Below are 26,056 nucleotides of genomic sequence, written 5' to 3'. Positions count from 1 at the left end.
AGACTGCCCAGGCTCTCGCGGCACCATGTACCGCTCACTGCGGCTCTTCGCGCGCCCGCGCCGCCTCGCGCGGGCTCCTGCCTCAGCCTCGGTTCCGGGTTTCGGGGGCGCGGCCGCCGGCCCCCTGCGGCCCCCGAACGCCGCTCGAATGGTGAGCGCGGGCCCCGTCCCCGGCCGCCGCGCCGTGACCTTCAGCCCTCCGGCTGCCGCCGGGCGCCCGGGGCTGGCGGGAGGGGTTCCTCGGGCGCCCGGCCGAGCCCGCGCGGGCTGCACCTCCGGCGCCGCCTCCAGCGCGGGAGGCGCCTGCGCCCCGGGCCGCTCGGCGGGCGGCGGTGGCGGCCGGGGTCCTGCGGCCGCTGCCGGCCCCTCCCGGACGCCCCTGGCCCCGGCCGAGCCTCGTGCCCGTGAGGCCCCGCCGGCGCTGCGGCCCTCGGGACGGTGCGGCTGGGAGGGGAGCGGGGAGACGGGCAGCCCCCGCGCCTGCCCTCGGGGGTCTCGTGGCCCGCACTGGCCGCTGCTGGTCCGGTGAATGCGGCTCCTCGGGGTCCGGGGGGTGGTGATCTGCCCTCTGGTCCAGGTGGGGCCGAAGGTTCTTATGGACGAAAGGGACTTGACTGCTCGTGAAACTGCCTATTTAGTTTGTTAGGGTGAATGTGATTTACCCCACTGAACTTGGCAAAACCCTGAAGTTTGTAAAGGCGGGCACGGTCCTGACGCATGCTGGAGGAGGCTCGGTGGGACGCAGCTGTAGCTGAATGAGCACTTTTTATTCAGCAAGACCGCCAAGGAACTCAAAGGTCCAGGTTCAGGTTCTCACACCCTGGCTTAAATAAGCCCTTTGGCTCCTTAGAATGTCACCGTCGGCAGTTCCGGCTTGAACAAGCATTAAATACCAATGTACACGTGAATATATGTTAGGAAAAGTTTGGGAAGTAAATGACGGTTTCAGAAGAGTGACAGTTCTGCACTGTGCCCTGTGCTGTAGAATGAGCTTTGCAATCAGAGATGTGATTTCAGATCCTCTCCTGGTACTCGAAGTTGAGAGTTGGGCAAGTTGTTTTTGTGTCTCAGTTTCTGCATGTAAAGTGAAAATAATTACAGCTTCTCAGCAAGATTGTCCATGTGAAAGTACTTGGACCGAGTGGGAATGCACTGAGTGCTTGTTAAAGAAAATGCTTCTATCTAGGATGTTTCAAAGGCCCAAGACATTTTCTGGACTAGAAACTTGAAGATAATTTGATGGCATTGCCATACCTGAATCTACAAAATCAGGGGTGCTCTACATTCCTGGAACTCCTTGCTCTAATAATTTTAGTGCATTTTAGAGCCTTTCAAAGTTTTGTTTATTTTTTTTTTTACTTATTTAGTGATTTGTAAAAGGGAATAGGAGACTGGAGAACTGAATGTGTTGGCTGTAGATGTCAAGAAACAGCACTGCCTTTCTTTTTGTATGTGAGCTGCTGCCACAGCATGGCCACTGACAGATGAGTGGTGTAGGTCCTCACCTGGGAAGCAAACCCTGGGTGGTGGAAGCAAAGTGCACTGAACTTAAGCACTAGGCCACCAGGGCTGGCCCCCACTGCCTTGCTTTTAGTGTTGTAATGTTGGCTAACATCCGATGAGGATAGTTTTTTTTTTTTTTCCCCTGTAATTCTAAAAACACCTTTTGCTCTCTAATCTTCTCAACTCTAAAGTCTCTGTTGATTTTATTAAGAGATTTTCTTGTTGCTAGTGTTGAGAAATGCACATAACCCAAATGCCCTGAGTTAACCTTTTTTTCTGAAAGAACACATAAATTTCATCCAGTGGGAAGATAACATTTATTGAATGCATACTGTGTATCGGCCCTATCACTAAGACAGTCGCTGTGGGCGTCGAGTTTAGAGACTCCTGGGGGAGATTAAACGAGCAGAGAAATCATGCACAGTTGATTACAATGGAATAAACACTCCCCAGGAGGAAAAGTACAGTGAGATTGGGACTGTATATGGAGACCAGCTATGATACTGCCTGGGTAGCATGCTGGATAGGGAAGCACTACATTTTTTTAAAGTCTCTTTTATTTCCTTAATGATCTTTAGAATGGCCATAAAGTCTGGAAACATAGATAATATCTTGTTCTGTATTGCAATGTAGTATCAATAATTTGCCAATATTTCAAGACTTGGTGGCCACCTTATATTTTAAGACCAGACAGACTTTTTCAGAAAGAAACTGAAAACACAAACACAATGAAGTCAAATTTTGGATTTTTAGCTCTTGAGGTAGTCTTTTTGTATGAGAAATAATTTGGATTTTCTTGACCACTGAAACATTCTTTTAAACCACCTTCGACTGAGAATCTGAACCTATTTTTTAGGAGATGCCGTGGTTTAGTTAGTGATTATCTTACTCATGCACATGCATGGGGACATCTTAAAGGCCTGAGGCCCATATTTTTTGGCTGACCTTTAGACTGGCATGCAAATTTTGAGACCACCTCATCAATTTCTGATGTTCCTGGGGTTAGTTGTTACTAACAGTACTTGGTATTTCTAGAGCCTCGTAGCAGTCATATGCAGTAAACACTGGACACGTTACCCATTCATCCTTCTCCAGAAGGGGAAGTGATCGTGAATGAACAGGCATCTCCCAGGAACCATTGGGAAATCGCATCTTTGTTCCTGCCCCATGCTGGCTGGTTAAACTCTTCAAACCATGGTGTTAATCCCTGAGGTGACAAACCACCTTCTCCCAGAAATTCTGTTCTCTGAATTATGAGATATGAAGACATGGTTTTCAAAAAAACTTTTTTTGTAACAATGGATATGTTATATGAATTAAAAACTTATTTATATTTAAGAGATACCAGTCATCACTTCATTTTTCATCAAAAGCACTGATAATTTTCTCATTAATTTAAGTGAGCTCCCCTCCTCTTCCTCCTCAAGCCACTGGGAAGAGGTAATGTACATGATAATGTGGGAAGGTTTTGGAAACCACAGAAGTATTTTTCAAATCTCAGGTGGATTCATTCGTGGATGGTGAAATCAATGTAGTGGGTAGTTACCAGCATTATTATCATTATTTTTTGACAGAATAGAATAGCATAGAATAGAAAATATGAGTGGATGATGTATTGTTTCATGAAATTTTTGTTTCAGGCCTGTGTGCATATGCATGTGTGTTACATATGTACCAAATCATGATGTAAAAGTTTTTTCTTCTGTGAGTCATTGTACAGAACGTTTGAAGAGATTTAGCGATGTTACCTGGTTCATTGTTCTGCATCCATATAATATATGTGCTTATCTAACAGATGCCACCCTTCATAGGCATAGCCTCCTCTGACAGATAGTCTTGCTTAAATTCCTGGTGCCTTGCAGAGTGTTTTACAGGATTGCTTCAGTTTCTGTTCTACAGATTTGTACGAGGCATATATTTCTTGGGATTAAATAGAGAGATAAGTTTTTGGCTTTTTGCAATAGTTTGCTATTAGCTAGGTAAGCTGTTGCAAACAATGTTTGCTGTTGGAAATTTGGAACGTTTATTACTATTATAAGGACAAGAAGTATATTTCTTTGAAGCGTTTGCTGAGATTGTGATTTTGGCCACAATTCATTTCTGCACTTTTTTAACGATCCTTGTCAAATCCTAGAATTTGATTGAGGCTGTTGTTTCTTGATTTGGAATTAAAAAGTTTTTAAGTTTTAAGCAGAAGAACATAGCTAAATTTATTCATCTAGATCTTTCCAAGAAACTTTGAATGGATCTGAGTTTTATCTTAGCAACCTATTATTTGGGAGACAAAGTTATTGCTGTTTAATGATGAAAATTTAATAATTTTGAACGCGGAAAGTGAGGATGTAAATTTAAGGAATTGAACGTGATTTCACAAATGACCAGTGGAAACCATTCTCCCTTCTCTGGGGCCAGCATCTTGTTGCTGTCTCATAACAAGGTGATGGAGAGGAAGAAGAACCTAGCTCTGTGTCCAGTGCCACTGCTGTCATTGCTGATGTTATTGGACCAAAATATATTTTAACAAGCAAGGATATTTACTTAGGATATCCAAAACAAAGATCATAATACACAGTATTTTTGTTTGTGCGTTTGAGATATAGAACCCCAGCTACTTTTGATTTACAGAGTAGGAGGCTAGTTGCTATACGGTGGTGTCAGTGTAACCAAGCTCTGTTAGAGAACAATCGGACTATATGTCTTCAGCTCTTTTTATTCTACAGGGTAGGGGTACAGGGCTACCCACTTAAGGGCTTGTAGTAGGCCAGTCTGGAGTCCTTCCCTCCCTTTCTTGGCTTATAGAAGTAAATAAAAAACGGGAATCCAAACAACTTTTGGAATCAGACAGTCTGGGGTTTGAGACTTTTGGGCCCTCCGCTTTGCTGTGTGGGTGATCTGCTGAGATGATTTAATCTCTCCAAGCCTCAATGTCTCCTTCTTTAAGGTGGGGATACTAATAGTAAAATCTCGTGGGGTGGTTGTGAAAATCTAATAAGGTAATACTTGAAAAGTGTTGGCTACACAACACAGTGAACACTAGGGTGTGATTATTTTTATTAGCTTCTTATTGGCTGAGGCCAGTCCTCTGAAGACTTTCAGGCACAGGAAAAAAAAATGGACCTCATTGGTTATACTCCTGTATTTGTACCTAGACACAATGATATTTTTCTTTTCTTGCAGTCTGAAAGGCTTTATAACCTATAAAAAGGTTTTGTAAATCTTTCTAGTCCCAGGGGATGACTATAAATTAAATTTTTCCTTGTCAGGACTATTTACTAAGATGAAATTACTTGGCTAGGGATTTTTAAATTTTTTGAGTGATCTCACCGTGTTTATTTTATCATTAATGCAAGATGAACATTAATTAAAGCTCTGAGTATCTCTCTAAAGTCTCCTTAGTATAAAGTATCATGTAAATTCCATATTCCTAGTGTTTTACTATAAATTTTTTACAGTGTTATAAAATATTTGTTGAGCAGTTATTAATTTTTTTTATTCGTGTAAGTTGATGTACTTGGTAGAATCCTAGGTTCTCCATAAAAGGGACTGTGGGTCACGGGTTCTTATTCTGGGTGGCGGATTGGCTTCAAGATAAAAACTCCCTGAAATCATACATAGGATTTTGCATGTATTTATAGAGAGAGGATCCCTAGCTATCCTTGTATTCTCAAAGGCTCCGTCACCCTGAAAAGGGTAGGAACTGACCAGCCCCTGTCTGCACATTTACTTTACTGGTGTAGGTGAGAAAAGCTGACTTGCAGGGCGTGAGCCAGGTCCTACATGGTGGACTGTTGGACTGCAAAGCCTGGACCATTTGTGTTGCACTCAACTCTCTCTCATACATAGTATTTGTAGACCACGTGAAGCTGTGTTTAAATATATAATATTTACAAATTTTAAAGTATCATTCTTAGACCGTTTTCTGAAGTTCCCGAAAATAAGCGTTAACCTAAGTATATTGAATTGACCAAAGCTTGACCAATATTAGGCATACTCCTGAATTGGAAAGGGTTACTATTTTTACTTCAAAGGCTTTCTTTGTATTTATCGTCTGCCTAGTGTGTGAATTCTACAGTCTCTCTTTAACATCTGTCTTAATATATTTGTGTGACAAAAATTTCTCAAGAAAGGAGCTGGAGTGGGGGAGTAGAATGAGAATCAAAACGGGACTTTTTGTCTTTGTGGTTCTTATTAAGATTTCTTTTTGCTTACAGCTGATAGGATTTTATTGCTTTTGATACTTGGTTTCATTTCAAGCTGTAACAGTGTCTTATCTTTTATCTTCAGGCATCTCAAAATTCTTTTCGGATAGAATATGATACCTTTGGTGAACTAAAGGTCCCGAATGATAAGTATTATGGCGCCCAGACTGTGAGATCGACAATGAACTTTAAGATTGGAGGTGTGACAGAACGCATGCCAGTAAGTGGCTTTTGTGGAAATATTGACTTGCTTTGGGTGAAGTAGGCTTTATTCAAATAAGTCACTTTACTTTATAGATAAATATTTTACAGAGTTAAAATGTAAAGTTATTAGAGAATTGGCTTTGTGAGTAATAAGACGTTTCTCTTTTGTTAAAATGTCAAAGAACTTTTTGAAGCTTAGTATACTGTTATTTTGAGTTGTGGCTTTGAATATTTTGGATTTTTATTTGATAGAACTAAGTGATTTGTCTTTTCATTCTTGCTGGGGTTTTTCAGATTTTTGCTAGGATTTTACAGTTTGTAAACATTTAAAAGTTTCAATACTTAAATTTTTTCATTGATTTTTTTTAAAAAACTAAAAGAAAACAGATTTTTAATATACTTTCTATCTATCTTGGTTTCAGTTTCAGAAAAGTATACACAATTACATAAAAATATTCTTCACCATGTCTGGCATATAATATATAAGTATTTGTTCCATGCCACGTGAATGATTTAATGATTAGAAAACTTTCTACGATATTTCATTAACTCTAAGATGGCATCAATTAGAAGACGCACCAATATGTACCACTAAGAAAGGAAAAGACTACCAATTAAAGTTGTGACATGTCATTGATTGTAAGATGCATCTGATTTCAGAGATGTTAAAGTGTGAAAAGAGTTGATGAGACCCTACAGGAGCCCAACTGGAGTATGAAAAATAGTCAGTGCGGGGGTGCAGGACAGGCTAGTGAGCCTGGAAGTAGCCAGGCTTCATCCGGTGAGATATTAACAGTTACCTTCTTAGTATACTTTGTATCTTACAATAATTTGAGCTCATTCCTAAGCCTTCAAAACTGAATCTTGACAGGTTCATACAGTTTTATAACAGGCAGCTGAATCTTCTTGAAGAAAATCCCTCTGTTATTGCCACCTACAGCCAGCTTGGTGGGGAGGTAAACACACATAGGTCAGACTACATGGTTGGGAGACAAAGGGTAGCGACTGATCCTAAACTGTTCTCATCTCGTTCCACTCTTGGGATTAGAGAGGTCTATCCTGACCAGTATTGACAGGAGTAAGCATGGCTTATGTTTTGATTGTCCTTCAGCAGCAGGGTGTGTGGTCCTGGGGGTGTGTGATTGTGGCCTCTGCTGCTCCAGAGACAGGGCAGCTGTTTGGATCACACGTCTGTGAACAATGGACACGTGGGCTATCAATTTTGTCACATGTGGCTTCATCTGGATCAATTTCCTGAACTTTGTTACATATGAGGCAGATCCTCCTTGCCTTGAACTGAGTAGTGTGATTAACCCCACCCTTTGTACCTGAGGCCCAAAGGAAAACAAGGCCAGAACAGATTATGAATTTGTAAATGGTGTAAATTCAGGGTAATGAGACCCGTCTTTCCTCCCCAGTGACACATTTTACCATTTTATTTTAGTAGTGTTCAGTGAACCTCTGCTGTGACCCTTTTTCATGTGTTTGAGTCTACAAACACTGGGGTCAGTCACTCCTTCCGATGGCCCGTGTTGATGGGCCTTCAGTGTTGACTTGGGCAGTGGTTTAACCCATACCGCAGTGTTCCTGTAGTCATGTAAATTCCCATTTGTTTTCATGTTTAAAGTTTTTAAGAGTCTAATCCTACGTGCCATTTGTCTCCATTTCATTTGGGTAAAACACTTATAAATGTTTTCATTTTAGTTTCTTAAAATTCAAAAAAAAAATGTTCTGTTTTTATTTCCCTTTCTGTGTGCCGGTCAGTTTGTCCTCTTTGGCCCGGGTTTAATGTGTCTGAATCCTTACTGCTCTGTGTTTTTCCACTTCCATTCCCTCTGAGGCCTGTAGCTGCTCTTTTATAGATGCAGCACTCTCTTCCTCAGCCTTCCTTTCCCCCTCCTGCCCTTCCCCATTCAAGCTGGGAATGGGCTCTGTACCACCATCTGTATTATTAATTTTGACAAGAGCACATAATTCACTTATCTCACGAAAACCAGGTATCATTTCATCGAAACCTCATCAAAAATCACTCAATTTATCCCTGTAAATTTGGTGAGGCTATTTGGAGTAGAAAGTGAAAAGATCTGCAAACTAAAAGGGTTTGAAATATTGTTATATATATCAGAAGCAATCATCTTTAAGTCTGTAGAACTCTGGGTTTAAAAAAGAATTCTTCTGAGAGAAATTTCCAGTGACTTATTGAGTGTCAAGGCTTCACTGACTAACTAGAATATCTTGTTTTTTGTCTTTGGGATGAAATATACCTATTCAGTAACTAGTTATTTTATACTAATTGGCAGTTAAATATGTTATTTTTATTTTATTTCTTTATTTATTGAGGTATAATTGACAGATAACATTATCTTAGTTTCAGGTGTACAACATAATAATTCAATATTTGTATATACCGTGGAGTGATCACCACAATAAGTCTGGTTACCATCTGTCACCATACACAGTTACAAAAATTTTTTTCTTATGATGTGGATTTTTATGATCTATTCTCTTAGCAACTTTTAAATATGCAATATAGTGTTATTAACTATAGTCACCATACTGTACATGACATCCCCATGACTTATTTATTTTATAACTGGGATTTTGTACCTTTTGACTCCACACATTTTGCCCACCCCCTGCCCTGGCCAGCACCAGTCTGTTCTCTGTATCTATGAGCTTGATTGTTTGTTTGTTTGGTTTTTTTGTTATTTAGATTCCATATATAAGTGAAATCATATAGTATTTGTCTTTCTCTGTCTCTGACTTATTTCACTGAGCACAGTACCCTTATGTGATCCATCCATATTGTTGCACATGGCAAGATTTCATTCTTTTTTATGGTTGAGTAGTATTCCATTGTATGTGTTTGTGTGTGTATATAAATATACCACATCTTCTTTATCCATTCATCCATCTAGAGACACTTTGGTTATTTCCATATCTTGGCTATTATAAGTAATGCTGCAGTTAATATAGAGGTGCATATATCTATTTGAATTAGTGTTTTCATTTTTTTCGGACAAATACCTAGAAGTGGAATTGCTGGATCCTATAGTAGTTTGATTTTTAATTTTTCGAGGAACTTTCATACTGTTTTCCATAGTGACTGCACCAATTTACTTTCCCACCAGCAGTGCACAAGGGTTCCCTTTTTTCCACATCCTCGTGAACACTTGTATTCTTGTCTTTTTGATAGTAGCCATTCTAACTCTTGTGAGGTGATATCTCATTGTGGTTTTGATTTGCATTTCCCTGATGATTAGTGGTGTTGAGCACCTTTTCATGTGCTTCTGGTCATTTGTATGTCTTCTCTGGAAAAATGTCTATGCATATCCTTTGCCCATTTTTTAATTGGATTGTATTTTTTTTTTATTTTGTTGTTATTGAGTTGTATGAGTTCTGTGTATATTTCAGATATTAACCCCTTATCAGATATATGATTTGCAAATATTTTTCCTATTCTATAGGTTGCCTTCTCATTTTGTTGATGGTTTCCTTTGCTGTGCAGAAGCTTTTTAGTTTGATGTAGTCCCACTTGTTGATTTGTGCTTTTGTTGCCTTTGCTTTTGGAGTCAGAACCAAAAACTCATTGCCAAGACCAATGTCAAGAAGCTTACCACCTATGTTTTCTTTTAGGAGTTTTATGGTTTCAAGTCTTACAGTCAAGTCTTTAATCCATTTTGAATTAATTTTTGTGTAAGATAGTAGTTTAATTTCATTCTTTTGCATGTGGCTGTCCAGTTTTCCCAACAGGATTTTGCTATCTTTGTATTATTTTATTTTTTTTTTTAAAGAGAAGAAAGAAAACTTATAATGTAGCATGGGATCCAGTGAGGGAAAATAATGGTGCTTGCTGGTGAAATGATTGAGTACCATTTGTTTTTACATATATGACATAAACATATACACTATAATGTATTATAAAAAAATAAGATGAATGGTAGATTGTATATTTGTGAATATGGGTGTGTATGTGTGTGTGAGGCATACACACATCTATATAAATAGTCAACGTATTTGCTTTTATTTGGTTCCCTAAACAAATAGATACATGATGATTCTTGGTTTATTATATACCTAACTATAATATTTTTCTATATCCTAAACATTTTAGTCATTGTGTTACTTAAGTTATTGATTTATGTACAGTTTTTGCACCTGCATAAAATAGTAGTCTTAAACTTTCATGCTTAACTAAAATTGCAAGTTTGAGATATTTTTTTGATCAATTTTAGATTCCAGTTATTAAAGCTTTTGGCATCTTGAAGCGAGCGGCTGCTGAAGTAAACCAGGATTATGGTCTTGATCCAAAGATTGCTAATGCAATAATGAAGGCAGCAGATGAGGTAGGAGGTGATAAGTGTGTTTACTTAATGGCGTCAGACCCATATCATCCACTGGATGATGATAAGCTTTGGCAGGAGGAAAAGGGCACTGTGAATTCTTGAGTTAATGAATTTCAAGGTAGTGTGGTAGCATTATTGTCTGGTGAGGATGTTAGTATGGTGCTTAAAATATTATCTTGTGGCAACATTTCTGGATGATCTTATACCTTTTATTTTTAATTCTCTTGACTTTTCCTCTTAATTTATATAGTTAAGAAAACTTTTTGAAGACACACTGTTTAAACATATGTATTTGATTTCTTATTTTATGTATAAATGATTCCTTTTTAAAACTAATTATTTGATAATATGTATGGAGAATGTAATGTCGCTAATCTAATAACATAACCTTAGGGAGGCAGTCAGGGATAACAGTTTAAAAATTCTGTACGTAATGTTGTTCATTGCAGTATTATTTATAATAATAACAAATTAGACAGTATTCAACCATAACAGCTGCTTATATAAGTTATATTGTAAAGTCACAGAAAATCAGTTTCTTAAAGAATGTCACAGAACAAAGCCTACCGTATAAGAAGTAGGGGGGAAAGGTAGCAAAATGTATGTATTTTATGATCCTAATTTTATTTAGAAAAAATGGACAGAAAACTTGTGTTTTTCTGTACATACATATACACTCCCATTGCTTGGAGTCAAGACTGGAGGGAGATGCCAAAATGCTGGTAGTCGTTATTTCTGAGGGATAGAATTATCTATGGATAAAATTATCTAGTAGTAGGGATGACTACTGTACTTTTCTTAGTGCTCAAGATTTTCTACACTGATCACCTGTTATTTTTATGTAACTAGGAAAAAAGTTTTACTTTAAAGTGAACCAGTTGTTTAAGGTATTAAATTTCTAAAGTGCATGCTGATATTTTTAAGCTAAAATCATTCCAGAAGATGAAGTTAAGCACCTACTCTCTTAGAAAGCTTACAATTCGAAAACGAACACATTAACTGAAAGGATAAAAAGATGACAAAAATAGGACCGATCTGGACTGTGTTTGTGTCTACGCTTAGCAGTTGCTACTCATTGACATCTGTGCGGTGGAGGAGCTCTTAGTGAACTCACACTCTCGGGTCACAGGTTCATCATCATGCTGACTTCAGCTGTAACATGTGCTGGATGTTCCTGCTGGGCACCAACAGTAGATGCATCTGAAATCTTAACACATTTGCCAGTCTCAACAGGTGGCCCTATCTGGATATTATTATCGGAGGCAGTTGGAGAAATAGTGGAGAGATGGTTTCAATTCAGGTTTCATTAATCAGTGAAATTGTTATACCATTCACAGTAGATAATCTCTCTTTAAGGTAGCAGTGGTTGGAGCAAGTGATGCTGCATGAGTTTAGGCTTGATAGACAACAGGAACTCAGTGTCACCATTGGTGAATCATTTAGCATATGAAAAGAGTGAACATCTTTAAAATGGTACTGTAAGTGATGCCAACTTAATCATAGTTGATTGAAATAGCTGAGTGAATATTGAATATTTCTTCTTTTCAAAAATTCATTTTTTATCATTTTGTCCTGCAGGTAGCTGAAGGTAAATTAAATGATCATTTCCCCCTTGTGGTATGGCAGACTGGGTCCGGGACCCAGACAAATATGAATGTGAATGAAGTCATTAGCAATAGAGCAATTGAAATCCTAGGGGGTGAACTTGGCAGCAAGAAGCCTGTGCACCCCAATGATCATGTTAATAAAAGCCAGGTCAGTATGTGATCTCTTCTCTGTTATAAATTGAAAAGAATACCTGATATTTTTCTTGTAAAACAAACATTAGCTTTTTGACAAGGAGGGTTCATTCTGCCTATATTCTTTTTTTTTTTTTTTTATTGATGTTTTAATGGTTTCTAACATTGTGAAATTTTGGGTTGTACATTTTTGTTTGTCCATCACCATACATATGACTCCCTTCACCCCTTGTGCCCACCCCCCACCGCCCCTGGTAACCACGGTCCAGTTTTCTCTGTCCATGTGTTGGTTTATATTCCACATATGAGTGAGATCATACAGTGTTTGTCTTTCTCTTTCTGGCTTATTTCACTTAACATAATACGCTCCAGACCCATCCATGTTGTTGCGAATGGGACGATTTTGTCTTTTTTTATTCTGCCTATGTTCTTTAATGAAACGGCTTCTTATATCTTCTTATTTCTTTTAGGAATCTTGGGTCTGTGTCTTAAACTTCATAAAAATCACTTTTAGGGAAAAAATCAATTTTAGGACACCTAAATTTAGTATATATTATAATTTTATTGTTTGGTTTATTTTTTAAAACTATTTTGAAATGATTTTAGATTTATAAAAGAATTGCAAAGATACTTCAAAGAATTCCTGTATACCCTTCACCCAGCTTCCCTTAATGTTAGACATTTTACAGACCCTGGTATGTTCGTCACGCTAAGAAGTTAACATTGGTGCAATACTCTGAACTAAACAGACTTTATTAGGATTTCCCTAGTTTTCTGCCAGTGTCCTTTCCTCTTCGGATCCAGTCCAGGCCACACTTTGCGTTTAGTGATCGTGTCCCCCTAGTCTCCTCCCACCTGTAGCAGTTCGTCTGTTGTCACTGGTGAAAAGTAGTGGTGAGGTATTTTGTGGAACGGCCCTCTGTTTGGGTTTGTCTGGGGTTTTCTCATGATTAGACTGAGACTGGATTTTGGGGAAGGCTGTCACAGAAGTGAAGGGCTCTTCTTGTTGCACCATTTGGGGGTCATGACAGCAGTGTGCCCTGGTGCTGGTAGTGTTAGCCTGAATCGCTCGGTGTAGATGGTGTCTGCCGGCTGTCTCCCCCGTCCGTTCTCTGTTAGAGTGAGTCGCTGAGTCGGGCCTGTGCTCCACGCACTACACTTAGGCTTCACCTCCTAAAGCGGGGAGGAGTGTCAGGAAATTTTGGACGTGTGTTAAAATCACCATGGAATTAATAGAGAACTCGGAGGCTGTGCAAGTATCCTCTTTCTCCTTAAACCCTGGCCCGCTAATTTTAGCGCCCTCAGGGGATCTTGCCTGCAGCTGTTACTGCTGTGGGGGTTTAGTGGTGGTTTTCTATGCCCCGCCTTCCTCTGCGTTCATTAATTGACATTTTTCTGTAAAGATTTGTCTTCTTCTCTCTCCCTCCATATATTTATTTATTTATTCAATCGCTTATGTATATCAGTATGGATTTGTGGACATTTATTTTATTCTTAGGGTTATAATCCAACACTTCTGTTATTTTTATTGTTGCTCAGCTTGTTCTGGCTTTGGGAGCCCTCTCCGTTGGCTCCTGTGTCCTTTGGACCTGCTGCTATCCTTTTTTTTTAAAGCACTTATTTACTTTCTTACACTACGAGATGCTCCAGGCCCATCATCTTCTGTTTTTCCTGCCCTAGCCCCCATAAGCACCCATTTTTCCAAGGAACTTTTGGAGGACCTTCCATTTTATTGGAAAATGACATTTAGAAACCACGATCTGGGTATTGAGTGTAATTTAATATATTTTAAGCATTAAGGGGGAGGTTTTTTTCACATAAATTCATTGTATAAAGGATTTTTTAAACCCAATGCTTGCCTTTAAATATGAATTTATCTTTTGTATATACTGAAGCCTGAACTCTGCTTCAGAATAATCTGGTGTGTATGGTCAGGTAAAGAAGTGAGGTGGAATTATGGATGAGAGAAGATTGACTATATGCTGATAATTATTTGAATTTAGGTGATAGGTACATGAGTGTTCTCACACCATTCATCCTAATTTGGTAAGTAGTTTGATATTTGCCATAAAAAGTTAAAAAAAATAAATAATGAATATATCTTTTTAAATAGTATCATAATTTAAAAGTATAGCATTATAGTTGAGGAAAGAACAGAGTTTAGACTACCTGGTCAGATCCCAGTTCTGCCAGTCCTGAATATTTTGGCAAGTCCCATAATTTCTTTGACAACTTGGCTTTCCCTATGTTTTTTTTGTGAGGAATATCAGCCCTGAGCTAACATCCAATGCCAATCTTCCTCTTTTTTGCTGAGGAAGACTGGCCCTGGGCTAACATCTGTGCCCATCTTGCTCTACTTTCTTTTTATGTGGGACGCTGCCACAGTGTGGCATGACAAGCGGTGCGTCGGTGCGTGCCTGGGATCCGAACCTGCACACCCCAGGCCACCGAAGCGGAGGGCATGCACCTAACTGCTGCGCCACTGGGCAGGCCCTTGGCTTTCCTATTTTTAAAGTGGTAACCTACCTCACAGAATTTTCCTCAAGTGTAATAAATGACGAAATGTTTATGAGAGACAGTATGCACTGTAGAACTATAAGGTATTTTATTATTGCTATCCTTGCATGTACTTGCTAACTGTACTTCTTTATGTCTTGCTGTCATTTGTTAGCAGGCAGATATAATAATAATTTATGATACATTCATTGTAGGTAATACAGTCTGAAGTATATTCCATAAAGGAAACCAGGTTGCTTCTTGTTTGATCCTAAGTGACCTGTGACTTGCCACACGTAAAAGTAATTGAGTACTAAATACACTGAGTTTTGGGTAGTCGTTTAGTGAGATTTTTTAATTGAGACATTGAAGTTTGTTTTTTGTTGCCTCTGATTTAACGTTTTACATTTCTTTGAAAATTTTCCGACAGAGCTCAAACGACACTTTCCCCACAGCAATGCACATTGCTGCTGCGACAGAAGTTCATGAAGTGCTGCTTCCAGGACTGCAGAAGCTGCACGATGCTCTCGATGCAAAATCCAAGGAGTTCGCCCAGATCATCAAAATTGGGCGTACTCACACACAGGATGCCGTTCCGCTTACTCTTGGGCAGGTACAGGAATGTGGCTGGATTTGATCCAATTTAGGGGTTGGTACAAATGGCCAACATATTCCCATCTAAATCACACTGGTTTAAAAGGCCAAGTTTATAACAATTCAGTGCAGTGACAGAGATTGTTGTGCATTAACCAGTCAGTAGTTTTTTGTTTTTTGGTTTTTTTCCTGAGGAAGATTGGCCCTGGGCTAACATCCATGCCCATCTTCCTCTACTTTATATGGGACGCCGCCATAGCATGGTTTGACAAGCAGTGTGTAGGTCCACACCCAGGATCTGGACCCAAGAACCCTGGGCCACTGAAGGGGAGTGCACGAACTTAACCACTACACCACTGGGCCGGTCCCAATCAGTCAGTAGTTTTTACTGACATCCACTTAGGGAAAGAGCAAAACATACTGGCTGTGAGCCAGACTCCAAGTCAGTCTGCTCAGGTTCAAATCTGAGCTTTGCTGTGTACAAGCTGTTGGACCTTAGGCAGATTATTTAGCCTTTCCGTGCCTCAGTTTTCTGAGCTGTAAAATGAGGAAAGTACTATCTCTTTCATAGGATAGTTGTGAGGTTCAAATAAGCTGATTCATGTAGAGTGCTTAGAACCGTGTCTGATGCATAGAGGCACATATTGGTGTTAGCTATTGTCACCAGTATATTATCTTAATCTCTTCCTTCGTCTCACTCTAAATTAATAGGTGTTTTAAAAATTAATTTTGAAGTGATTAAATGAGGCATATTTACTCTTTAAAATTGTGTTGGTCACACGTGAAAGAGATATTACTCTCTTCTCCAAAATACAAGAAGTATTTTTATGTTTCTTTATCAATACCTTAACATCTAATGGTATGCAAAGGAAGTGTAAGGAAATACAAGGAACAGATTTTGTCTTAGGAAGCTCACTCCAGTTTGGAAGGTAGGACATACACAAGTTATATATCAAGAGATGGTTCTATAAACCGGTATCAAATGGTGGTTATCAAATAATAGTTTTGTAGAAGTTGAGGTGAGGGTGAGAGTTTGGCTGCTGCTTACTTGGAAAGAGTCCACTTGTAGTTTTGTTTAGATGATAGCAGACACTGAAAAAAGCTTGTTCATTTAGCTTAATTTCATCACGGAAGGGATGAGGTAAACTCGAAATGATTAATTAAATTACAAATGAGATGACTAAATTGAGCTCACTAAATTCAGTTGCCTCCAAAGTCTATGTCTTGTTTCTCTTTACATCATCAATTCTTAGTACCCTGTGTAAGTACTACGGAGCATATGTCTTTGAAACTTTTGAGTATCCCCCTGGTTTCTAATTTTTTCCTTTTCTGTGTGTGTCACTTGTTGGAAAACCACTATGCTAAAGTCCATTTGGGCCATGACTCAGCCTCCTATGCAAAATCATCATTTTACCTATTATGACAGAAAGTTATGTTTTTCTGTTTGCCTTTATGTTATCAGAAGCATTTATACTTGCTTTTATTGGAATTGTCTTCTGAGTTTGTGCAGTTTTTTTACCCCAATAAAAATGTATTTCTTAAGATAATCCAGCCTGGTGTATATATGAGTGATGGTAGATCAGATGGGTCAGATCTGCTTGAAAGGACTTACATCTTTTAAAATGTTTTCTCTAGAGCAATAGAGAAATCCTAATACTAATCAACAGTATTCATGGTTTTCCAGTGTGTTTAGTGTAACCATATATCCTGGCTTGCTCAGTTGTGTTCCAATTTATGCCTTTTGTCTCTGCATAGTTCTTAATAGGGCCCTTGCTGTGTTCAAAACACGATACATTCTGTGGTTAGCTTATTTAAAGTTTGTCATGTGTTGGGAACCAGTGTGACATTAACAGCAGAATTATAATGTATCTTGAAGCTGTGGTTTTGCTCTTCTCTGTTACCTTTTGTGCTGTCCAGTGAGTCAGTTAGCTTCTTGAGTCCCTGTAAAATGTCCTCAGGTTCCCTATCAAGTTTTTAAACTGAAATTGTATGGAGAATATTTCTATGTTCACATTTTTCTTGAGAAGATTTGTTTTTTTTCCTTTCTCTAAGTTGTATGGAATACACCAAAAAATAAGAAATCACTTGCAAATAAACCAATAATTTAATGTGGTAAAGTCATTCTTTTTTAAAGTCTATTTCCTATGTTGTTTTTCTTGGTTTTCTATTAAAAGACTAGATTATAAACAGGCTGCATGTTATCATCAGTGGCATTGTCCTGACTTATAGGCTTGTAAATCCTCGTTCTTCCCTTTGCTCATTCTACTTTGCTCATCATATGAATTAAAATAGTATCAATACCACTTGAATAGCTTATAATTTAGTACCTGAAACATTTAAAAAAACTCTTTAATGCGTTTAGAGTAACCTGTGAGCCATTAGGAAATTATGTGTTCTCACCTTAATCTCCTTCTCTTTTTAGGAGTTTAGTGGTTATGTTCAGCAAGTGAAATATGCAACGACGAGAATACAAGCTGCCATGCCCAGGATCTATGAGCTTGCGGCTGGGGGCACTGCTGTCGGCACGGGTTTAAATACCAGAATTGGCTTCGCAGAAAAGGTTGCTGCAAAAGTGTCTGCTCTCACAGGTCAGTGATAATATGAATTACTACCCTTTTTTATTACACTAGTCTTTATAGTTTCTGGGTGTTTCTGCTTTGAATTCTCATGACTTTAAAGTTAGAAATAATATTTTTCCCATCAAACGTGTTTTATGTCTATTTCAGAAGTTGTAGTGTTAATCCTTTTGTTTTTTAGAAGTTTTCCATCTATGAGTTCATGCAGTATGCAATTAAAATCTGTCAGTGCTAGTTTTGTTTACTGTCTGGTGGTGTTCAATTATTTTCTCTTTTTCTCTTGAGTACTCATGTTCAAAGCAGGCAGAATCAACTGATGGTTGAGAAAACATTTGAATGATAAATACGTTGTAGATATTGACAGGCTTAATTTCTTTTTCCTGTGGCATGCTGTGATATTTCTTTGAGTTAACGGTCTTTTTGAATCCTGTCTTTCCTTTAGTAGAGTACTGTGCTCTCAATAATGATAACTGTTATCAGAGCCAAGTTATCATCTCCAGAAAAGTCCCATTAAGATTCAGATGTTAGCAGAGGGTGAAGGGAGAGATAATTACACAATGCTCTTTATTGCTTACTAGCAGGGATTTGTTTTTTAATCAAATTTTAATTGAGAATTACTGTATTATGGGGTTAGAATATGTATATCTTTAAAATTTTGAACATGGGAGAGATTGACTGAATGTCTAACTCATTTTGGCTCCCTACTCTCTCAGGGGATCTTGTGAGGCCCTGGCTAGAGGAGAGACTAGAACAGCCTAAGATGGGGGAAATTGTCCTAGGAAAGGAGTGTGGGATAAAGCCGAGTGAATTGTACCTGCTCTTCATCTCTACTGACGAGTAGTCAGACGTCGTACACGTGTTTGCTGTAGGCTAGTGTTTTTTTCTTTCGATATATTTATGGTACCTGTTTTTTGTCCTTTAAATGTGTAGTATCACCAGATTCTGTCTGTTTCTTCAAGACTTCTTAAAGAAATTAGACAAAGCTTGAGTCTTAGCAGTTTTTTTGAAGTAGAATTTTTATTCTGTTCTGGTTTTGCTTTTCATATACTGGAACTTTCTGTTTAACTTGCTGATATTAGAAAAACATTTACTTTTAGTTATTAACTCCTGTAAGTTTTTGTTTTTTTTTCAGGCTTGCCTTTTGTCACAGCTCCAAATAAATTTGAGGCTCTGGCTGCTCACGATGCTTTGGTTGAACTCAGTGGAGCCATGAACACTACGGCGTGCAGTCTGATGAAGATAGCAAATGATATTCGGTTTCTGGGTTCTGGTCCTCGCTCAGGTCTGGGAGAGCTCATCTTGCCTGAAAATGAACCGGGAAGCAGTATTATGCCAGGTAGTCACATGGCTGGTATATGTGAGAGTGGGAACCTGACTAGAACCCAGGCGTACCCATCTACAGAGCTTGTCTCCTTTTGTTTAACATGGTCCCGAAGGTGGAAGGGGACGTGTGCAGCACACTGGTTCTAGAACGTCTCTGTGGGCCACCTTTGATTAGGACTTCTGGATCATCACCCAACAATATAGGAGGAAAGAATTTTAGTTAGCAGCATGTATTTTGATTCCCACGTTAGAAAATGTATAATAGTTCTGTCTTTTCTCACAAAGCCAAGAGAGTTCTAGAATAGGCTGTTAAAGTGATCAGCATGGGTTGAATAAAAATGAGTTATACCAGACGCCTCTTATTTTAGTTTTTGCTTTGGGTTTTGGCCTCTTACGTAAGGAAAGTGACACGGACATTGGATGTCTGGCTTCCAGCAAGTCAAGTGACAGACTCACAAGATGTTCACTGAATCTAGTGGTGGAACATGGGCAGTACTGTCAGATGAATGTAGTCGGGTGAACAGTGACATTCAAGGCGTGACCAGGGAGCTGACTTCAGGCTGGAAGAGTACCTAGTATAAGCTGAAGGGCTCTGCCCCTTCACTCCGTTACTGGTGACTGAGGGTGAAGGCAGAGAACACGTGCCAATCATATTGGCAGATAATGAAGTTGAGATAGCATACATCCGATGACGGAATCGAGACTCAGAGGGGCCTCTCTAGGTTGGACTAAAACCAACAAGGTGACTTTTAATAGTGAAAGAGAAAGATCTGACTGTAGATTCTTTTAAATCTGTGTGTAGAATAAGAAGAGATCTGATTTGAAAGTACTTCATGTTGAAAAATGACATGAATTTAAATTGATTGCAAATTCAAGGTGATTGCCTAAAAAAAGAGAAATGCAGTCATAGATAAGGAAACGGTGTTCCCAATGTGTGTTGCCTTGTACTGGTCAGAGAATCTGGGATGTTTGATTCAAACTTGAGCTTGTCAGAGGAGTGTTCCAGGGTGGTGGGGTTCTGGAGCCTCATATGGTGGATAGGAAAATTCCAGCTTCACGGCAGCTTCTCTGAGAAGCCTCCCAGGTGTGGGTGAGGTCTCTGCAGCAGCCTGCAGCTCTCTGTATTTACCCCTTATCTATCATAATTGCCAGCAGGCTCTCCCTAGCTTCCAGGTTCTGCGAGGGCAGGGGCTGCATCTTTCTCACTGTTGTTTTCGTCAGTGCTTGGCTCCGTAAATATTTCTAGAATGAGTAAAAGCTATGAAGGTGGAGAAAAGTGTATTTAATGTGTTGCTGTACTCATTACTCATTAGCGGTTGAACGATTCACAGTTTGTGGCTCCCCATCCCCCTTTCTTTGGTTGGCTGGTTTCATTAAATCAACACTGATGGTTGGGGCCTTGCTTTATTATATGTCTTACTTCATTTAATGAAGTTAGATTTCCTTCTTTTCTTGATTACTTGACATAAATCCTAATCTTAGCTGATCCTTGAAGCCACGAGTGTGTTTGATGTGGTGGTTTTCTTGCAGGCAAGGTGAACCCCACCCAGTGTGAAGCCATGACCATGGTTGCCGCCCAGGTCATGGGGAATCACGTTGCCGTCACCGTTGGAGGCAGCAATGGACATTTTGAGTTGAATGTTTTCAAGCCAATGATGGTAAGCTTTAAATTTGATTTGGAATGTTTTTGACTGAAGGCTAATTGTCTTGGTTTTTGTCTGTCATTGAGGTTTCTAGAGATTCCACATTAGGTACTTGGGTGATATGAGTAGCAATTGGAAGTCTAGCATATATTAATGTTAGAGGATTATCCTGGTTATTTCCATAGGTGACTTGTAGCTCAAGTAATTTGGTGGTTTGCTTTTTGTATTAGGAAGAAAAATTCTGGAAGTAGAGTATAGGTTCCTTCCTCGTGCCTCACCACTGGGGATGCCAGTGGCTAGAAAGAAGTTCAAGTCTCTTCAGTTTAAAAAAAAATAAGCCCTCCCTCAACCCTGTCTCCTCACACGGCTGCTTTCTTCTTCCCTCCAGTTTCAGTCTTGAAAGAAAGAGCCACACTCACTGTCGTTCACGCAGCAGCACTGCAGACCCGCTTCAGCCCCTCCGCCTGTGCTGAGCTGTTCTCGCAGTCACTGTGACCTCCTCCGTCCAGCAGACCTGCCCGGCTCGTACTAACATCTGACCTTGACTCCCCCTCCAGACACACTCTTCCTCCTTGGTTTCTTCAGCTCTTTCTCTCCAGTTCTCTTCCCTCTCCCTCTCAGGCTTCTTACCTCGACCACGTACCTTGAAAATATTACTGTGTCCACTAACACTGGTCTTTTTCCTTCATCTTTGTGAAGATGGAACGAGATGGCATCATCTTTCTTACAGTTTCCCCAGCTTCAGATGACGGAGCTGTCAGCATTGGGAGTCCTATATTTGTGTAAAGTGTTGTATCTGAAATATGCTGGAGGCTTACTTCCCATTTGTATCTGGTGTAAAGTCTGATTTTAATTCGATAAGAACACCAATGACAAATGTTAAGTATATTCATCCAGTGTATTTGTCAGATATTTATGGAGTACCAGTCTGTATCAGGCATTGTGCTGGGTGCTAGTGAGAGAACAATAAACAAGGCAGACATTTTTTGCCCCCATGGAATGTACATTCTAGTGGAAAACAGAAGACAGACCAGACCAGGGCTCAGACCTATGGGCTTTCGCTTTCAGTCAGATTCCAAACAGTTAACAGCGGCTGCCTGGCAAATAAAGGTGTGTAACAAATGTCTTCTTAATCTTTTTATTTTTAAAAACAAAAATCTATTTTTTTGTCCTTAATAGAAAATGCATCAAGATAATCAACACTTGCCTTATAGTAAAATCATTAGCATCAAATTAAACCTTGAAGTTCTGTGCCGCGTGCTAGAGTCTATTGTTGGGAGTGTAGTTTTCAGACCCTGGAGTTTTAGACCAAAAGGGATTAGGGTGTGGGTGTATCTTTATATGTATTGGAAATGTTACTAAAAAGAAAAAAACACTAGAACAAACTAATTGATTTTATACTTGTTTTAAATATTGTGTGAAAGGTTATTTTAAAGTGACTGTGGAATATTTGTGCTGTTAAGCATGAAAACGTGTTGATCATTAAGAACTGGGGAGCCCTGACTTCACTGATTGCCTCCACACTGCTGGACTTTCTAACCTCGGCTTCTTTGCTTCCCTTCCTTCTGCGTGGAAGACTCTTCTCCCATCTCTGGCTGTCTGAGTCCTCTCCATCAAGTAGGACTTCACCAATTCCTACGAGTGGGATTAATTTCTCTTTCTCTGTGCTCACTAACATTTCAGACCTGAGTTTTATAGCACCACAGGATATCTTGTGTTTTAGTTATTTGTATTTATGGCTTTTCACCTCTTAGATTTCTATGTCCTCAAATATTTATAATTTCTTTCGTATTTATTTTCTTGGTATGGTACCTAACAAATTGTGGGAGCTCTGTATGTTTATTGAATTATACATTCATTATGAACCAGCAAATAATACATGTCATTGGACCAAAAAAAAAAGCTAGGCTTAATAAGTCTCTCTCTCTCTCTCACAGATTAAAAATGTGTTACACTCAGCCAGGCTGCTGGGGGACGCAGCAGTTTCCTTCACAGAGAACTGTGTGGTGGGAATCCAGGCCAACACAGAAAGGATCAACAAGCTCATGAACGAATCTCTCATGTTGGTGACAGCTCTTAACCCTCATATAGGTAAGGGTGTAAGGAATAATAGTGTTATTGGAATACAAAATAAAAAAGCTGAAAAAAATTAAGAGACTACTGGATCATTGTTTGTGAGTAGCAAATTCCTTTTGGACATTGTTTCAGTAAAATCTCTTAAAATATTTGAAATTGTGTTAAAAGATACTATATATGTATTTATAACTTTTATGGTCTCGTAATTCTTTCAAGAAATTGATCGACTATGCTTCATTTTATTTGAAATGTGGTTAATTCAGAAGTCGTAGTTCAAATTTATTTTAATCTTAATGGAATTCAGATGCTTAATATTCTGTGAGACACTTGGGGAAGGTCCTCCAGTTGGTAGTATCACTAGGGGGCACTGGGGGATTAGCAGCGTGGAAGGAATTCATTTTTCTGCCTTCTCTAGAGGCTCTACTGCACTTGGATTTTGCTGTTGCATTCAATTCAGAAATGGAAAGTTACCAATTAAAACAAAAGAAAAAGGGTTAAATAGTCATTGCTTATAGGGAAAACACAAATATTTTATCTAAAACCATGGGTTTGTATTGCAAGCCTTTTCCAGAATTGTAAATATTTTATTATGTAATTTCAAACACATCGACTTGGATTGTGGACTGACCCTAGTGCTCCCCATTAAATACGCTGTTTGGAGGCATCCGCTGCATGTGATGTACTAAAAGCGTTTTCCCACCGTCTCCTTACTGCTGAGCTGAGACTGTGAACACACTCTTTGATTTTCTGTTTTAGAACAAGTTATGACACAGTCATTTGCATGATATGGTTACTGCTTTAAAACATTCTTTCTGCTATAATCCTGGACTTGCAAGGCAGACTTTGTGTTCTTGGCTTCACATCAGGCTGTAATTTCAGTTTTATGAAGTTGAGTTCATTGGACTGCTTCAGGGACCTCTGAGCCCCATGTGGTGTCTATATACTGAGATTGGTCATGAGGTTTTGATCCCTTTAAAGTTATTGTACATCAGCGTTCAGCTGGAGAGACACCCGGGGGACCCCGAAGGCTCGTGTGAGGGGTGTTCCATCATGTCTGTACTTGAGGACTGGTTGCCAAAACGTTTAAATTAGATCCCTCCTGAAGCTGAGCGATCGATAAGTCTTTCCTGGAGTCCATTTAATGTGCAGCAAAGGCCGTATGGGGACAGGTGGGCAAACCGCACCTTCCAGTGACGGAGCAGGAGCCTCGCCACGGCACGTCCGGGTCCTCTGTGTGCTGGTCGTGCAGCAGGCCACGTGGTGACTGAAGAAGAGAATTGAAGGTGGTTAGCAGAGTACTCAGGCTTTCGTGTCATTGTTAACACATAAAGGACAGAATATCTGATACCGACCCCAAAGGTTTAACATGAGCATTCTTTCTCAAAGTTACTTTGATCAGTAAATGCCCTTTTCAGCATGTTTAGAATTCACAAATTCCATTAAGTAATGAAATTGACGTGCCCATAATTCGTTTTAGTGGTGGTTGGTAACGGCACAGTGACACATGGCGTCTTGCTTGGTGACGATCACGTGCCCTCAGCAGGCTCCTTCCCTGTGATCATAGTCCTCTGATCTTAGGGGGGGTTTTGTCTTTTCTCCTTCATTGGTTTCATCTTCATTTTTTCTGTTCTTTCTTGCTTTTGCCTTCTGACATACATTGTTTTGATTGCTGAAGTATAGTTGGCGTACAGTATTGTATGAGTTTCAAGTGTACCACATAGTGATTCAACATTTATATGCGTTACAGGGTGATCACCTTGATAAAACCAGTCACCATCTTTCATCATACAAAGTGATTAAAATATTGTTGACTATATTCCCTATGCTATGCATTATATCCCCGTGACTAACTTATTTGATGGTTGCAAGTTTGTACCTCTTAATCCCCTTCAACTGTTTCACCCTTCCCCACAACCCCCTCCCCTCTGGCAACCACCAATTTATTCTCTGTATCTATGAGCTATTTCTGTTTTGTTTTGTTTATTTATTAGATTTCACATATAAGTGAAATCATACAATATTCTTCTTTCTCTGTCTGACTTATTTCACTTAGCATGATGCCCTCGAGATCCATCCATGTTGCCACAAATGGCAAGATTTCATTCTTTTTTATGGCTGAGCAATATTCCATTGTGTATATATACCACATCTTCTTTATCCATTCGTCTATCGATGGACACTTAGGTTGCAACATCGCTATCATCAAGAAATGCAAATCCAAACCACAATGGGCTATCACCCCGTACCCGTTAGAATGGCTGTTATCAAAAAGACGAGAAATAACAAGTGTTGGCGAGGATGTGGAGAAAAGAATGCAATGTTGTGGGAATGTAAATTGGCACAGCCACTATGGAAAACAGTATGGAGGTTCCTCAAGAAATTAAAACTAGAACTACCGTATGATCCAGTGATTCCACTCTGACTTTTTTTTTTTAGTTACGTTAAGTCAAGACAACTTGCAGAGCTGCCCTGCCCCTACCCTTATTAATTCTAAAAGCAGGTAACTCTGCAGTAAATAGTACAGCTGTGACCTTGTGTACAAGTATGTGTTTATGCTAAACCTTCCCTGCCTGTGTCTCTGTGTGTCTGGGAGAGGCAGGGTGTGGAGGGCTGAGTCGAGAGGAGCAGTGGGAAGCAGCTCTGGAGCCGTCTCTCCGCAGAGCCCTGCCTGCTCCTCCCTCCCTGTGAGGGGCCTCTCTTCCCTCCTCGCTCTGGGCCAGTCTCCGCAGGTCCTCATCAGGAAGTACCGATTTTCTGTAGTCCTGCAGCGTTTAGCTTGTTAATGCTTTGTTAGAAAGAGAATTATTTCTGGTTATACATGTTGTTTGAAATGATGTATTTATACTACTAGATGTACATTTTTATGTCTTGGTGCTATAGTGTTTTCGTTTCTTTCCCCCTGCGAAAATATCTGAGTGAGGGGGAGATTTCAATTTAGGAACAGATCTGTTGTGGAGTATGAGGTATGTTTAAGTCTGTATTACTTAAGAAAAGTAAAGGATTTATCCTGTATAAGAAATGACAACTATCAAGATAATCACTGTTAAATATTTTTAAGATTAAAAAATGTTACTTAAAAGTATCAATATCAAGTAAATAATAATGATTACCTTTTGCTTTAAAAAACCACATTTCACTACTAACTCCTACGTTGCCTCTTTATTTTTTCTTCAGGGTATGACAAGGCAGCAAAGATTGCTAAGACAGCACACAAAAATGGATCGACCTTAAAGGCAACCGCTGTTGAACTCGGCTATCTGACAGCGGAGCAGTTTGATGAGTGGGTAAAACCTAAGGACATGCTGGGTCCAAAGTGATGTAAATGAATTTCTAATAAAAATGATGTGTAAAACAAAA

At 39.4% G+C, this 26,056-nt stretch overlaps 1 protein-coding gene across 1 annotated transcript; it reads left to right on the top strand.

The window, feature by feature from the left end:
• FH (fumarate hydratase) lies at positions 1-26,056 on the top strand. The gene is made up of 10 exons (XM_004439580.3): positions 1-151; positions 5,788-5,922; positions 10,142-10,252; positions 11,831-12,007; positions 14,918-15,100; positions 17,504-17,669; positions 18,790-18,993; positions 20,511-20,638; positions 22,561-22,714; positions 25,874-26,056. The coding sequence occupies exons 1-10, from the start codon at positions 26-28 to the stop codon at positions 26,014-26,016; spliced, it is 1,527 nt and encodes a 508-aa protein (XP_004439637.1). The 5' UTR covers positions 1-25; the 3' UTR covers positions 26,017-26,056.

This window comes from Ceratotherium simum, chromosome 36, assembly GCF_057802395.1.
Source record: "Ceratotherium simum simum isolate JZ-2026a chromosome 36, ASM5780239v1, whole genome shotgun sequence".
NCBI classification, from domain to species: domain Eukaryota; kingdom Metazoa; phylum Chordata; class Mammalia; order Perissodactyla; family Rhinocerotidae; genus Ceratotherium; species Ceratotherium simum.
This window is presented reverse-complemented; position numbering and strand designations above follow the sequence as displayed.